A 16,929-nucleotide genomic window follows, 5' to 3' on the forward strand; every position below is an offset into this window, starting at 1 on the left:
CAGGGTCTTTTCCTTCGCGGGCAACGTGCTCCGTCGTCTCATGTAGAAATAGAATCACCATTTTCCTTCCCTACGCTTCTTGGATTTCCCGTGAAATTGCGCCGTTTGGACCTTGCGACTCTTGATCGGTCCGATCGGTATCGGACGCTGCATTGTCGCCTGTTGGGGGAAATATGGGGTCTGCTTCATATCATCCCGATGGTTAGTCGTGCGCTTTTCTTTCCCCTTATTCTTTCGTTTTGTTTCCCATGGCATGCTTGTCGCTGCAGTTGTGTCGTGAGGGGTGATGTCGCCGGGATGGTACAAGACGCTCGCTGGTGGTGAGATTCATATCAATGCTCGACCAAGGAAATCATTGGAGCAACGTCACTGAACAATGCGATCTGGAATCGGTTGTTAAATCCAAACTGGGTGACACGTTCGCGAATCTTACCTTGTTGCTTGGGCGTCTCCGACAAGCTGCAATCGCTCTATACTGCATACTGCCTCGGCCAACGTTGAGTGAGGGAAAAATGAATCTGCAAGAAGAAACCAAACTAATAGTTTCTTCGGCAAACAGGCGAACCAAGTCCTCTCTCGTCCCCGGTGGGACCTCTGTCAGAATCGCCCACGTCGGAATCCTACATGGGGAATTTTTCTGGAAACACAGATGATTCGATGAAACGCTCAATGGAAACGATGTCGTCTGGGTACGATCATCTGTCAAGGTATGTATAAATACCAGAAACTGTTCCGATTGCGTGACTTGATGATGAATGGAGATACTGAGACCAAATCTTTGTTGTGTTGCAGATCCTCCTTGATTGAACAGGAACATGGAATCGGCCCATCCGGTTTAGATCGTATACGCCAGCCCCCTTCGCGAGTATTGACGTTGCCGAACCTATCCACCTCCTCTCTTGGACCTCTCACCCCTCGAAACCCTTCGCCCTCACCACGTTCTAGATCGACCTCCAGAACCCACTCTACACGTTTCCCGCCAAGCCACGGAAATGGTACACTGGAAGACCTCCACCGATTTCCCTGCGAGTCCCTGCATTCGTTTTCGTTCGCCCAGCAGTCCGAGGAACTACTTCACAACCGCCAGACTATCTTGAAAAGATCAATGGAGTTTATGCGCGATCGCTTCGGATGGGCTTCGGGCAACGCCGGCAGTGCCCATGCACCGTCTCGCTTTGGGAGTGACAAGGAAGCTCAAAGCTTGGTGGATCTCTTGTCCAAGACGAGTTTCTCGGAGAAAGAGGACCATGTCCAATTTCGGAATTTGGCACGGGGCCCTATGACAGGACCCGCCGATGTGGCAGGCGGAGATCTCTTTGAGCGAGCTTTCATGGACTCGCAGCGTTCTGCAATCGGAACCAATGAATTTTCTCGGGACCAGAGCCCGTGGATGGAGCACTCGGATTCTCTGGGTGAGCTGCCGAATGAGCAAATATCGCAACCGAGAAGAGGGAGACGGTCCACTCCCTCATCCAGGCGCGTAAGCTTAAAACGTACGGACACTGAAATCGGCGCTGATTTCGACCAGAGCAAGCTGATGGGTTCTCTAGCACATCCTTACTCTGCCACGGATTCTTTTTCACCAACCAGCCCCTCGATCTTCGGGTTTGGCTTACCGGTTCCCGCCTTACACACCCACAGCAGCAAATGGAACCCCGTCTCACAGGCCGTCTTTAGAACCGAGTCCAAAGCACCATGGACCATTCTGGCAGCCAATGACCTGTCATGTCTCATATTTGGTGTCACACAAGCGGAACTCCGCAAACTCAGTATCCTAGAAGTTGTACAGAAGGATCGGAGAGAATGGTTGGAGTCCAAGCTGAGAGACCCGTCCACTGATGTCGCAGCGAAGCTTCAGTCCTCGCAAGATCGACACCGTAACAAGCCGGTAAATACAAGGTCCATGGGAATGGGGAACGGGGTCACGGCTCAACTTCTCAGTAAACCGCCTTCTCGAACCCGGCGAGCTCAAACGGACGACGGCTACGGCTCTAGCACACGTCCTACGCGGCACTTGAACCACGTTGCCACCAAATCTCGTGGCGTTTTGCTGTGCGGCGATGTCGTACCTATCCTCAAGCGCGACGGGGCCAAAGGATCTGCGAGTGTCTGGGTAATGGAGAAACGAGGAGGGCTCATCTGGGTCCTTGAGGAGATTCAAGAGGATGTCGCCTATGTTCGCTGTGATGAGTCATGGACGATCACCGATGTGAACGGAGATACAGACAAAATCTGGGGCCATGGCGTGGTCAAGCCCGGCAGGCCAGTTACGGAACTTCTTCCTCGTATTCCCAAAGAATGTCTTCAAGGTCCGATTGACGAGGGCCTGAAGAGGATTTCCGACATGAAACATTTCGCTGCCCAGACTGCGACTGGCACGTGTTTCCCAGCTACCGTGGCCAAGGATGAAGGCCGGGGTTGTCTGCGAATATCGAGTTTCCCGCACGTTGCTGGGATGATGGTTTTAGCATCGTCAACGTTAAAGGTCATCAGCTCAAATTCAGTGTTTTCCTCCGCGCTGTTTGGCCAGGAGCGACCGGAGGGTCTTCACATAAACGAATTGATTCCCGGGTTTGACGAGCTTCTCGATGTACTGACGGAGGAGGAGCAAGTACCCCTTGTGGATGGCGTCGTGATCCCTGAGCCTAGCTTTCGAAGAGCACGCACGCTTTCTATTCTCCGGGATGGGAAGGCGAACGTGGCTTCTGTCTTCTTAGAGCCTACTGGACTTGCTGCCAACCATCGAGACGGCTCAACCATCGCGGTGGACGTTCAGCTGCGGGTAGTCAAAAGCGGTACCATCTTCCCCAAGCCACGGGATGACAAGCTGCGGGAAGAGAATTCTGACAGTCATAATGACGCTGAATCAGAGCACCACGACACCGTTGCAGTCACCGAGCTAGTCTATGCGCTATGGATTACGTATTCACGACATATACATTCTTCCGGTGTGACTCCAAACCTTTCCTCTCCCCAACAAGCAGCTTCCCCTCACACAGAAACCTCCTCGGCGTTCGACTCCGCAGCGGCTTCCAGTTCCCAACCTCCAAGCACAGAGCGGACTTCGGTGGAGACCAACATCCCCACATCCACCTTGACGCAGCAACTCAGCGAGGCTGCGTCAGAGCCCCTCACGGATAAGCCTGTGCAACCAGTTCCGGAGGTAAGACCGGCTGACGCCAAGGAACCTCCGAAGAAACGAACGATTTCCGACTATGCGATTCTCGAAGAAATGGGCCAGGGTGCCTACGGTGAAGTTAAGCTCGCTCGCTTGAAGAAGAACCCCTCGAAGAAAGTTGTCTTGAAATACGTTACGAAGAAGAGGATCCTTGTGGACACCTGGACGCGTGATCGCCGTCTAGGAACAGTCCCCCTAGAAATCCATGTTTTGGATTACCTACGACGAGACGGCTTCAAGCATCCCAACATCGTGGAGATGGAAGGCTTTTTCGAGGATGACATCAACTACTACATCGAGATGAGGCCGCATGGACTCCCCGGAATGGATCTTTTCGACTATATCGAGTTGAAGGCGAACATGGATGAGTCGGAATGCAGAAACATCTTCCGCCAGGTGGTGGAAGCAATCCACCATCTTCACACGAAAGCACTCGTAGTGCACCGCGACATCAAGGATGAAAACGTGATTCTCGACGGGGAAGGTCGAATTAAATTGATCGATTTTGGAAGCGCTGCGTATATCAAGAATGGACCGTTTGATGTCTTTGTTGGGACCATTGGTACGGTTCTCCTTCCTGCTTGGCGAGCCGATTTACTGACAGATTCATACAGATTACGCTGCACCCGAAGTTCTTCAGGGCAAATCCTATCGCGGCAAAGAGCAGGATATTTGGGCCCTTGGAATTCTCCTTTATACGATTGTCTACAAGGAGAATCCTTTCTATAACGTCGACGAGATCCTGGACCATCCACTTCGAATTCCGTTCTTGCCCTTTTCGGAGGATTGCATCGACTTGATCCGACGGATGCTAGACCGCGATGTCGACAACCGCCTGACCATCACTGAAATCATGGAGCATCCGTGGATGACTGACAACTGAGCCCTGTCTCATGATTTGACTGGATTGCAACCAGGAGTCATTACAGGGACATTATATAGCGGCATTTTCATTTACTTATATTTCTTTCAGAGCATGGGGACTTCTCAGCTCTGTCGCATTCTTCGATACCAAACCAACACATGCTTTCGTCAAATTTCTGACGAGCGAACACCGCACATGACGGCTTTTACGATTGGAAATGATAGAGACCGGGATGACGAATGTGATGAACACGCTCCAGTGGTGCGAGACCGTTCGCCTAGGAGGCCCCGGTGAATGTATAGCTTGTATACAGAGGCAGGAAGCCGATGAGATACCCCGTCATATTGAGTTTGCTTGGCTAGATGTGGTTTTTTTGTTGATCTTGCACCAAATCTTGTTTTTTTTATTCTACACGATTTTCTTTTTACGTTTTTCACTTTTTTCATTTCCTTTTTTTTTTTTTTTTTTTTTTTTTTTTTTTGCCACGGTCTGGGGAGAATGACAAGCCATGCATATGAGATTTGATATACCCTTAGCAAATGGCGTTATCTTTGCTTAAGCTGGGTTGATGGAGGGTAGAATCCTTCTGGGACATTTAGAGTTACATAAATGAAGACAATGAATACCTCAATTTACACAATACACATCCTCTGGGTCAAACGAAAGAAAACAACTGCGGGGGATGAAAGAGAGAGAAAGAGAGTGGGGGTTCGAAGTCTTGCCCCGCGCGAAATCAAGCCGACTACGTAGGTATCCGTACTAGCTGTTAGTTACTGTTAGTTGGTCGGACAGACACCGGCGTAAAACTAGTAGCGAAGGCCAGGAATTCCCTGTTCTGTTCTTCAATGTGGGATCGCCATGACTTCATTGAACTTTGATCGTTGAAGCAAGGAGGGAAGACTGGACTTCTTCAGTCTGAAATTCACTCTGTACATAATTCTTTGAGTCGAGTCTTTGGGAATAAAGAAAGCAAAAGAAGAAAAGAAAAGAAAGATAGGTAGGTAGGTAAGTAAGCAGTTAACTTCCCCGCGTCCCGTGGATTCTAGTTCTTTGTTCTCGTACCTGGGGTTATTCGACGGAGGCGATTTCCGTGGTATTTGCTTATTTTATTTGGTTTTTGTTTGTTTTGTTTTTTTGGGCCTTCGGTCTGGACTTCCAATCTTACGGTGGTAGGTAAGTAAGGTAAGGTAGTAAGGAATCTGAATCTGATATGCATTGAGACCGAGACCGAGGCACACGTCTTCGCAGGCTCACCGATAAGAGAGGCCAAGACTGCCCAGGATTCGACAGATAAAGTGCAGAGAATCCATGTCGGTGTCTTGTCTATTAATGTACTCAACAAACTCCGATCGTTGAGGACAGATATCTATCTTGAGTGCATGCATTACACCGTACTCCGTAATAATAGGATGGATGGATACGTATCAGCCACAATCAGGTCGCATCCGAGGTAAGGTTTGAGATGAAGATGAGATGAGATACACCATATGGGCTGAGGCTGACACCGGTTGGACCTCTCCAGAGGCTCACTTAGTCTATCTACCCCGTAGATTGATCCAATTATCTAGCGGAACGAGAAGCATGGTTCTGTTTTTTTTTATTAATGTAGCGTGGTTCTTTGACTTTCCCCGCAGGACGGATTCCCTCTCCATGGGTGGCGTTGTCAGTGTCTCGGGGTACGGAGTACTTTCAACAATACTTCCAAAGCTTTGGGGTTGGATGTACATACTGAGTATTCTCCTGAGTATGTTTTTTTCTGGCTACTCGGATGGAATCGATCATAAATGATTGATCGATCAGATATAAAGGGATTACACATACATACTCCGTACATTCAGTCTAGTCGTTAATAGTTAATAGTAGAACTGAATAAATCCTACGACCACGGAGAATAACTACGGAGTAGATACTCGTAAAAAGGAGACTCGCCACGCCATGTGGACTGTGGAAACCGGACCTGGAGCCCTTTGGCTTCGACCCGGTGGCTGTGGGATGGGGACTCTGTGGATGGCAAACGGTCACGGCAGACGATTTGTTCGGAGAGACATGCATGTCTTGCCGAGACTAGTCGACGACCAGGAACAGGCCGGATAAAAAGAATCCATAAAAAAGAGGAGAAGACAAGAGGGAGTTTCTGTTGGGGTTCTTATTGGATGTACCTGACCCGGACTACCAGGAATAGAGAGACCAGACTCTTGACCGATTCTCCATTTTTTTTTTTTCTGTCTGTCTTTCTGTCTTTCTTTCCTTTTTATTCAGTGGATGGTCGTGCCATTGCCTGGTTGTATTGCGATTGGGGTTTGGACCTTTTGTGCGAGATGGACGTTGGAGATGGTCCCCACTGGTGAAACTTTTTTTTTTTTTTTTTTTAATTCTGAAAGTGAATTCATTCATTGTTCATGCTGGGGTCCTACTCCGTAAGACTAGTGTAGGTGTCACCCCGACCCCCCCCATCCACGCCATTTTAGGCTGCGAGATTTAAATAAGCCTTGGGCCACTTGCCCGCCGTGCTCCGTTCCCAGCGTCCCTGTGTCTGACAGTCTGAGACAGTCGGATGCAACGGATGATTCTGTAGAAAGGGTGACATTGCTTTTGTGAAACTGTCTCGAGGACCCTTTCTCTGAATCTTCCAGATGATCAGAGAATAATAATACTATAAGTGAATAATAAAGAAGAATGAAAGTCCCGCCAAAAGTGGGGCAACCGGAGCTAATCGATAAGGACTCGCCGCGAGGCCCTCTTGACTTTCCCTCTCTCTCTTTACTCCGTAGTCTCTGCGCTATTTACATACATTCGCCTTTTATTCCCTTGGCTCTCGTCTTTCCCCCGAGACTATTGCTCGATCAGGCATTACACCTGTCTCTAGTCTCGACCTTAGGCCTTTGGAATAAGGTACCGTCAGCTCTCTATCCCTCAAGAAGTCCGACGGCTCTGTCGGCTGACCGAATCACCAGCCCCGGCCTTACGTGATTCCTCCGCCTTGTTTTGCCTCGCTTTCCTATCTCTTTCTGTTTCCAGTATTATTCGTACGTGGTCGTTTTTTCTTTTTTCTCTGGTTTCCTCCTGTCCTGCTTGTCATCTGCTCGGGTTCACCGTGTACCTTTTTGCTGCCCACGCTCGGGGTGGATCGCCCAGTTGTCGTGAATACCTCACCACATCGTTCTAGTCCTTGCTGGACTACCGGGTTACGCGGTCAACGGGTCCCATGGTACAATTGTTACAGTTCTTAGCCGAAAGACACACCACCACCGCCAGAACTCTGTCGCTTGACCCTCTTTTTTCTCCCTGCTGACTCTCGATCTCCTCTTCCTCAAGGGTATCCTCCTTTTCGACCTCTTCTGAGTTCTTCCACCTGCGGGAGCGGAGTTTCGGCGTTCTTGCGCATTGGTCGGGCAAGTGCCCTTTGTATGTACTTCGGACCATACTAGTATACCCCCGGCTCGGTCTACAGCGAACACCATGACCGTCTAAATTCTGGACCGTTGCGGAAACCCGCTGTTTGTCGTCGATATCGCTTTCCTCTTCCCCGGTCGAGGTTGTTAGAACTCGCCGATTTTTGCCGATACTATCCGAACAATATACTGGATTGGGCCTGGAAAGAGCTCGCGTGGTCTTATACCGCAAATTTTGGTCATGGCTGACGTTGGAACGTCTCCTGGAGGAGTATCCCCGGTGAGCGTGAGCCCGGCCTCTTCGACAGGTCAGATCCCATTGGAGCGACCCCCCAAACTTAAAGGGCGGCACAAATTGCTGCAAAGTCTCCAGCGTATCTCGTCTTCCCCGAGCTTGACTCGCCGCGGTCGCTCTGCCTCCACGGGCTACCGCCGCGACGGAAAAGCCTCGTTATCCTGCGTCTCTCTCTCACAATCGTCATACACCCCTTGCCTCGGCAATGGAAGCTCCTCCCAACTCTATGGTGGACTAAATGTCCGCCCCATGACCTCCGGTCAGTCTGCCGGCCAGCCTGAGACCCCCGATGGGAATGCCCGAATCCGCCTCGTTGGGTCCGACTCTCCGAACGGGTCCCAGTACAGGACTGTCCCTTTACCGACGGACATGAGACCGGGATCACGCGGTTCTCCCTTGAGTTGCGATGCCCTGGATATCTCGTCGTCGCCGACCCGCAAGCCGAAGAAGCCATTTGACTTCTGGGGAAGCATGCCGGAGGAACTCCGAATGCTCATCGTCCAGTACCTGACTCCGAAAGAAATTGTTCGCTGCTCTGCCGTCTCTAAAGGCTGGAACAAAATGTGCTACGACGGGCAGCTTTGGTCCAAGGTGGACACGACCGACTACTATCGCGATATCCCCAGCGAGGGTCTGGTGAAGCTGATCGCCGCCGGCGGCCCGTTTGTGCGAGACCTGAACCTCCGAGGCTGTATTCAATTGCGAGACAAGTGGCAGTCCGAGGGCGAGCGTATCACCGACCTGTGCCGCAATGTTGTCAATTTCTCGCTCGAGGGATGTCGCATTGATAAGACCTCGATTCATTACTTCCTGTTACGGAACCCTCGCCTCGAGTACATCAACCTCTCCGGCTTGGCGGGCGTCACCAATTCGGCCATGAAGATCATCGCCCAGTCGTGCCCGCAACTCGAGATCTTGAACGTGTCTTGGTGTACGAGTGTGGACACTACCGGTTTGAAGAGGATCGTGAAGGCCTGCCCCAAGCTGAAGGACCTCCGAGCTAGCGAGATTCGCGGATTCAACGACACGGACTTTGCGCTGGAACTGTTCGAGCGCAATTCCCTGGAACGTTTGATCATGAGCCGCTCGGACTTGACAGACGACTTTCTGAAGGCTCTTGTTCACGGCCTCAACCCGGAAATGGACCTGCTCCTCGAAAGACCCGTCGTGCCTCCCCGTCGCTTCAAGCACCTCGACATCCACCAGTGCCCGGAGTTAACGGATGATGGCATCAAGGCCCTTGCCTTTAACATCCCCGATATCCAAGGTCTCCAGCTTTCTCAGTGCCCCGAGCTAACCGACGAATCTATTATGGCCGTTGTGCAGACCACGCCCCGTCTTACCCACATCGAACTTGAAGACCTTGAAAACCTCACGAACCATTCTCTCATTGAGATTGCCAAGTCGCCTTGTGCCCCGTTTCTTGAACACCTTAACATCAGTTATTGCGAGAGCCTGGGAGATATCGGCATGCTTCAAATCGTCAAGAGCTGCCCCTCTCTTCGCACGGTGGAAATGGACAACACTCGAGTCTCGGATCTTACCCTGATGGAAGCCAGCTATCGTGTCCGGAGGCGTGGCTACGACGAGAACCTTCCCCAGATTGGCCTGCGCCTGGTCGTCTTCGATTGCGCTAATGTTACCTGGGCAGGGGTTAGGGAGGTTTTATCGAGCAACGCCTATATCCCTCGCTCCCGCAAATCTCTCTCATCCATCTCCGTGGTTGCGCAGGCGGTCCTACCCAGCCATAATGGAGGTTCTACGACAATGGTCGCCTCCTCGATCACCCCTCCGCCGCCGCCACCGGTGTATCCCAATGAGATCATTCATCTCAAGTGCTTCTATGGCTGGCAGATGACCGTGGACGAGCACAACAAACGAGTTCTGCGCGGCGATCTTGCCGCCGCAAGCCGACTCGATCGAAAGTGGGCCGACTACATGATCGCCACCGAAGAAGCCGGGGTTACCGGCGCGGGTGCCCGACGGAGACGACGTCGCGCGCGCGAGGCCGAGAGAATTTACAATGCCGACGACGACGATGACGGTGCATTTGGACCCCTTGGTGGCCGACGCAGGCGAGCGCAAAGTGGAGGATCCTGTACGATCATGTAACGGAATCAACCACACACTTCACCTTTTTGTCGATGTTTTTTATTGTGTGCGTTTCCAGCGAAATTCTTCCACGCAAAATTGCAGGCGTCTTGTTTGCCGTCTTGTTTGAGGGTTCAGGAACCCTTACTTGAAAGTGTCCCAGTGACCTCATGCAGCAGAAGAAAACAGAAAAAGAAAAATGAATAAAAAAAAGAAGTCAGCCCAATGCTGGCCATGCTGGAAGGCTGAAAAGCATCGCTCCAGGTCTTTCCTGCGAGCATGCTACGAGATATGACATGACGAATGCTGTTGAAAACAATTTGACATTTTTGCGCTGAGATATACTCATACTTGCCGATGTCTCAACTACCTACCTACCTACCTACCTACCTCCAGACATATTTAATCTGGATTTGGACCTGGATCTTGTTTGTTGCTCTGCCAGAAGCCTATGACTAGGTGTACTTATTTGGAGCCGGATTTATCATGCGATTTATTGACTTCAGGCGAAGGTCGGAAAGCTGCACCGGTTAGTATCAGTATCAAAGTATCAGTATCTTTCATTTCTACCGTTAGAACGGACGGATGCATCGCGAAGCTTGGAGTCTTTTGTTCTTGGGTCTTCGGGCAGGGTCTTGCTTGCTTGCATAGTCGGTCATTTAGATCCAGCATTACGTTTGGTTTGGTTTTCATCTCTTTCCTTTCTCTATCTCTTTCGATGTGCAAGCTTCAGTTTCCTGGTGTCTCTGGTGGCATACTGTGTAACTATATCTACCTTTCTGCGGTAGGAACACAATTTATTGAAATCGAGAAAAGAGAGAAAATATCAATGGTATTTGGGTATCGCAGAAACGACGATAGAGGGAACAAACCCCCTTGGAGTAAGTGTGCTAGGTAGGTTATCTAGATGAAAACAGGAAACAGGCCAGGCCAGAAGAATAAACAAAACCCCATGCTATTGAAAACAACCCAACTCCTGAAAATGCTTGACGCTGGACTGACTCGCTGAAACTTCTTTTTCTTTTCTTTTCTTTTTTCACATCTCAAAGAACCCTCCATCACTCGCGTCGTCATCATCATTGTTCTCATGAACGACCGCCTTGGACGAAGAGCGCTCATTCTTCTTATTCGCAGCAACACCACGACTCGATGTCTTCGTCGTCTTGTCTTTCTTCGAGTCCGTCTTTTTATTATTCGACTTGGCGGCATTGCTCTTGCTCTTCTCCGATTGCCGACCCGAACTCGAACTCTTCTGCTGCTGTCCGCTTCCCTCCTCCCTCGACGAGGACGACGCTAGCTTCCCATCCCGCAGAAGATCCAGCGTCCCGTCCTTCATGCACTTCTCGACCGTATGCCATAACGCCGGCTTATCCGCCACCGTAGCATGAATGGCCTTGAACCCAGCGTCGTCTGCTGAATCCTCCGCGGCGTCGTCTTTCGATGAGGATTCTTTCTCCTTCTTGACCTTCGCGTACAGCGCGATGTATTTCTCCGTGAGAGGGTAGTAGATGGTATAATTGAGGTTGACGCGAGCGATGTGGATCTTCTGTTCTAGTTTTTTCTTTTTGGATGAGGCGGCTGGGTCGGATGATTCGGAGATTGCTTTCTCGCGTCGCAGAAGTCGGTTGACGTCTTTGGTGGCCGTTTTTCGGTCTGATGGGTCGGTTTTGCGTCAGCTTTCAACGTCCCCATTGGCAAAAAGTGATAGGTGATATGATAGAGTGAAAAAAAAAAGGGTAGTTTGTTGGAAGTCCATCAGGCAAATGGTGATTTTTTGTCTCATGGCCCTAGATGGGGGCTCTGAAGTAGCAAATACGTAGAATATGCAAACATCTTCTGGATCTTCCGAACAAACTCGGTCCTCGTTTCTGAGGGACCGGTTTCTGGAACTTTGACTGGGATAGATGGAAAGGGGATAGGAGGGATTGGATTCAAACGTACCCAAAAACCGAACAAAATGATACTTCTTAATCATCTTCGACCGATCCCGACGGTTGTTCTCATCCTCCAGATCCTGCTCGTACCCGGCCAACGCTCGTTCCTGCACGATGCGAGCATCGGCGGGCAGATCGACCTTGTTCAACAGCCGCTTGACATCCCGGATGCGTTTCTTCAGCTCGTTCACCGACGGATAGTTGGTTTCTTTGCGGGGCATCTGTTGTTGGATCTTCTTGCGGGCGGGGGCGGCGTCGTCGGAGCCATCGCGGTCTTTGCGCTTGGGACGGCTGTCGGTGCGATCGCGATAGTTTCTGTCCTTGGTGTGATGGGACACGGGGGATGCCGATCGGGAGTAGTCACGCGGCATGGCGGAAAGGGGAGGGGGGTGAGGATAGGGTTGGGAGGGAGAGAGAGGTTGCTGTCGTGTAATTTGTTTCTGGTTGACTTCCCAAAAAAAAAAAAGAAAAGAAAAAGAAAAAAAGAAAAAAAGGAAAATAGAATATTCGGTCGGATGAAGACTCGGCCCGAAAGTCCCCCAGATTCCTCGTCCGTAGCCAATCAGCGGGCCGGAGGGTCGGTGTTGGCCTGAGGATTAATTACACTTCCTTGACTGGATGCCTGCAGCTACCGTCGCTTTCCCTCGCGACTTCGCTCTACTTTGACGTCTACTTCTACTTTACTTACTTGCTTTTCATAAAGTCACCGTTTGAAGACCCCAGGCTATCCCGGCTTGCTGAATGCAACCCCTTGGACAATTCCTCTGTCATCTGTTACGCCCACTTTCACCGTCCATTTGAAATCCAATCCCGATCCGCAATTGCTTCCGCTGCTTGCTACCTACCATGCGCTCCACTGCCTGAATGATCCAGCTGCGCAAGCTGGTCAGAGGCTGGCGCTACTGCTGCGTTGCCTGACGCATCAGATCAATTCCACTTAAAACCTAAGGCGGCGAACCAGTCAGATTGATTCCGCAGCAGCCCAAACAGGAAGTAAAATATTAATTCCAAGGCCCATTGAAACACACAAACAGGGAAAAAGGCCGGCCTTGCGCGCGTGTAAGTAGGTGCACGCGTATGTAAGTAAATCTGAAACAGAAGCAATCAAACCCACAGACAAAAATAAAAAAAGAATGGAGACGGCCATTCGCTGGTCTCCATCCTCGACCACCGCGGAGCAACGCTTTCTCTCTGTCGACGTGACGGGGAAGGCCTTCCGACTGTGCAAGGTGACCGCGTTCGACGGCCAAACTCTCGATCATGAGGTGCTGTCGACGCACACGAAAGTGCCTGCCTTTCGCGCCTTCGATTGGTCGCCCGTCGACGAGTCGCTCGTGGCGGTGGGCCAGTCGTCCGGCGACGCGACCATCTTGCGCATGAACAGCGAGTCCCAGGAGTCGTTCTCCTTCCCCATTCGCCACCAGCGTTATTGCAATGCCGTTGCCTTCAGCACGCATGGCTTGCTGGCGGCCGGCCTGGATCGCGTGCGGAATGACTTCTGTCTGAATATCTGGGACGTGAGTCAGCGGCTGACCATGAAGGGCGCGAAGGGCTACGTCGAACCGCTGCGGAAGCTCGCCAGCTCTGAACCCATCACAAGCGTGAAGTTCTTCCGGGATCAACCCGACACCTTGGTCACCGGGGTCAAGGGTCAATATGTGCGCATCTATGACCTGCGCGAGGGACCGGGGAACCCGTCGCTGCAGTTCCCTACCCGCTGTGTGCATAATCTGGCCATCGACTGGCTGGATGAGAATTATATCGCCTCGTGCTTGACGTCGAATGATCCGACCATCTGTATCTGGGACCGTCGCGTGGGATCGCGATATACGTCGCCTAGCGTGGGGCCTGCCAATACCCTCGAGACGGGCCAGGCTGGACCGGCGCTGGAGTTTTCGGATGTGGTTGCGCCAAAGTCGTCGATATGGAGTCTTCGGTTTTCGAGGACGAAGAGAGGGTGTCTAGGCGTCTTGGCGAACACGGGTCATTTCAAGACCTACGATATCGCGAAGGAGTATCTGTCCGAGGAATATCGGTCGTCGATGGATGAGACTCTCGGTCAGGGATCTTTGAAAAACTACCCCGAGCAGATCTACACGAAGCATGTTCGCGATGTTTACAGCCCGTTCAATCATTCCTCGCGCAGCTATGCGGAGTCCGAAAGAGTCGTGTCTTTCGATTTTCTCAATATGAGTGCCTCCAACGAGCCCAGCGCCATCACGTTATCCGGAAACGGTCAGATCAGCATCGCGACGGCGAAACCGCCCCCGCCCCCGGTTCGTCTATCTTCGCAAGGCTCGCTGATCTATGGGAGTTCCGACGACGAATCGGATTTCAGAGTCATAGGCCCTCTGTCAAGTCCGGGATCAAGCATCTCAGAGGTGGTTGAAAGCCTCCAGGACCGCATCTTGCCAGACCCAAACAAAGCCGGAGATATGTCTCGTGAGAGTCGCCTAGTAGCCCCGGGAAAGAATTCTACAAAACCGCTGTCAAGTCGGGAAGCGCGCGAGCGTGCCCTGTCACTGGGGGCGGCGGGCGAGCCGCTAACGGCTGAGGAAGCGTTGACGCTGCTCACTGTGAACCGGATGCGGTGCAAGGAAGGATATCTATTTGACGATTCGCGCAATAAGAGGATAGTGGCGGATGATCCCTGCCTTCCCGGGTTCTGGGATTGGATCCAACGTGAGTGTGGTATTATCATAATAACGATGAGTAGTGCTGATCTTACTATTCAGGGGCACGTTCCGACTCTTCTAACGATTCAATGGTTATGAATGACTTGGATTTGAGTTATATCGGTGTGTGGGATATATGGAATAATGATTTAGGTAAGGTTCACGATCGACGTAGTTCATCAGTGATCGATATCACTGACTCTTCAAAGGCGAGAGTCTTGAGAATCGCAGAGTTGGCCCCGACAGTAGCTCCGATGTGAGTGAGACTGTTGTGGATCTGGTCCGAGAGACACTACACCTGCCTGAAACCAAGGGCTGCGAAACAGATTATGCAGAGCACCGCCGGCTTTGCCTACGGCTTTGTGGGGCAGCGCAATCCCACCGGGAATTGGAGGACACGGTGAAGACATTAGCGGCCGAGAATCAGCACACCAAAGCGGCTGCCCTTGCTGTCTTCCAGGACGAAGCCAAACTGGCCTATCTGGCGCTGCGCAGTCATTCGCCTACCCAGGCCCATAAGCTGCTTGCCATGGCGATTGCGGGCGCCGCTAAAGGTGACACAGACTCGGACTGGGAGGACACCTGCGCCGAGATTGCCAAAGAGCTCACGGATCCCTATGCACGGGCTATCCTGGCACTGGTGAGCAAGGGAGACTGGAAGTCCGTCATTCAAGAAACGACGCTACCTCTAAAGTATCGCATCGAGGTGGCCTTGCGGTGGCTACCCGACGACGAACTCACGCCCTACCTAAACGAAACGACAGAAGAAGCCATCCGACAAGGTGACATCGAAGGCATCGTTCTCACCGGTCTCAGCCATTCCGCCATGGACCTCTTCCAATCATACATCAACAAATTCAACGATGTCCAAACCCCCGTCCTGGCCATGAGCCACAGCGTCCCGCGCTTCATCAATAACCACCCGAACCGCTCCCGCTTCGAAACCTGGCGCGAAACCTACCGCTGGCAAATCAACTCCTGGAAACTCCAACTCGAGCGCGCCCGATTCGACGTCGGATCCCGTAAATTCGCCGTCACCTGGGACGGACAGAAATTGATCGAGCCGCCCCGACAACAAGTCAGCCTTACCTGCAACTACTGCACGCGCCCTCTCACCCAGCACGACGCCTCCTCCCAACTCTCCCCCTCGGCCACGGGCGAAGTCGTCCACCCCACCCCTGGAAACCCCCTCGGGACAGCCGCCATGTCCGGCATGATCTGTCCCCGCTGCGGTCGACACATGCCTCGCTGCGGTGTCTGCACCCTGTGGTTGGGATCACCCGATCCCATGTCCAAGGCCTCCATTGCAGCTGATGCCGGACAGGAGCCGCGTCGACCCACCGAGACAGAGCTGATGCGTCGTTTCATCGTGTTCTGCATAAACTGCAACCATGGATTCCATGCACATCATGCACGAGAGTGGTTCGCCAAACATAAAGTCTGTCCAGTTGCGGAATGTAGCTGTATTTGTGATCGGTAGTGATGGTGGGATGGATACTGAGGTTTGTGGGCTATAGAATCGTCTTTCCTTTGGTTTATATTTAATGTATCTGCTTCTGTTCTTGTTTTTATTTTTCTCTTATGTTGGATTGTTGGCATGCGTTGTCTTGTGTTCGGTTTTTGGTTTTTTTGTTGATGTAGCGAGGTAGGGTGGGATCTGGTTTTTCTTTTGATATACCCAGTTTTTAGCAGGTAATAGGAAGGGGACTTGAAGTCTCTTTTTCATTTTAAAGACAGAAGGATCGTAGAGGGTTTAGGTGCCTATGTATTCCGCCGTATACGTACCTCTTAGTGCCATTTTCCGTATGTGGCACCTGAGAGGACCTCTTTCGTCCAAAAGAACGTACAGAGTAACATAATCTACAACGTTCGTTCAGAAAAGGAAGCGATATCATGAGGAATATCTTTGATCCGAATAGCTGCATAGTAATTTCGGAAATTTCGGAAAACGCAGGCCGCAGAGTGTATCTAGTTATTCATATGCCTATGAAAGAAACAGCAAAAATATATGAGCTAGTCAAAGCTCATTAAAGTTTACCAATCATTTGTATTAAGCTACGTTCACAGATACCTCAGGTTGATATTTGTAGTCTGCCACGTGATAACCCTTGACTTCTACGGACAAACACCCGGGGAGACTTCATCCTTCCTATACAACACGCATCATGTCAATGAAGTAGCTGGATTCATCATCGATTAATTTGATGATATATCCAGCCTTCGAGTCCTAGATCTTTCATGTCTGAGTAATAAGTGATGTTGGACCCGACCGAAAGCAGAAAAAAAGATATAAAGACGTCGCTTTTACCCTACATGATAATATGGAAGTCCCTACAGTAGCGCCACAGCAGGAGCGATCCCCGCCTCATCCTGCTACGAGGCCAGCTCCACACAGGACCAAAAAGTACGTTCCCCCAACCCCCAAGGGACAGGTTCGTAGGGGAAATGTCGTAGGGGAAATGTGACCGTGTGATCGGTTTGCGGCCAAAAACAAACACC

At 51.2% G+C, this 16,929-nt stretch overlaps 4 protein-coding genes across 4 annotated transcripts; 3 read left to right on the top strand and 1 right to left on the bottom strand.

The window, feature by feature from the left end:
• Positions 1-657: 657 nt before the first annotated feature.
• KD926_007306 (serine/threonine-protein kinase) lies at positions 658-4,061 on the top strand (the record flags this gene model as incomplete). The annotated part of the gene is made up of 3 exons (XM_053100147.1): positions 658-707; positions 793-3,740; positions 3,793-4,061. 3 exons carry the CDS (start codon positions 658-660, stop codon positions 4,059-4,061), a joined length of 3,267 nt encoding a protein of 1,088 aa, XP_052956175.1.
• Positions 4,062-7,676: 3,615 nt separating this feature from the next.
• KD926_007307 (F-box domain protein) lies at positions 7,677-9,842 on the top strand (the record flags this gene model as incomplete). The annotated part of the gene is made up of 1 exon (XM_053100148.1): positions 7,677-9,842. One exon carries the CDS (start codon positions 7,677-7,679, stop codon positions 9,840-9,842), a length of 2,166 nt encoding a protein of 721 aa, XP_052956176.1.
• A 1,015-nt stretch (positions 9,843-10,857) lies between these two features.
• On the bottom strand, positions 10,858-12,126 carry KD926_007308 (Efg1 domain-containing protein; the record flags this gene model as incomplete). Its single annotated transcript, XM_053100149.1, has 2 exons — positions 10,858-11,474; positions 11,763-12,126. 2 exons carry the CDS (start codon positions 12,124-12,126, stop codon positions 10,858-10,860), a joined length of 981 nt encoding a protein of 326 aa, XP_052956177.1.
• A 762-nt stretch (positions 12,127-12,888) lies between these two features.
• Positions 12,889-15,910, top strand: KD926_007309 (uncharacterized protein; the record flags this gene model as incomplete). Its single annotated transcript, XM_053100150.1, has 3 exons — positions 12,889-14,437; positions 14,491-14,583; positions 14,640-15,910. 3 exons carry the CDS (start codon positions 12,889-12,891, stop codon positions 15,908-15,910), a joined length of 2,913 nt encoding a protein of 970 aa, XP_052956178.1.
• Between the last annotated feature and the right edge of the window lie 1,019 nt (positions 15,911-16,929).

Source organism: Aspergillus affinis (genome assembly GCF_023601865.1).
Source record: "Aspergillus affinis strain CMG 70 chromosome Unknown NODE_41_length_255467_cov_85_872513, whole genome shotgun sequence".
Lineage (NCBI taxonomy): Eukaryota > Fungi > Ascomycota > Eurotiomycetes > Eurotiales > Aspergillaceae > Aspergillus > Aspergillus affinis.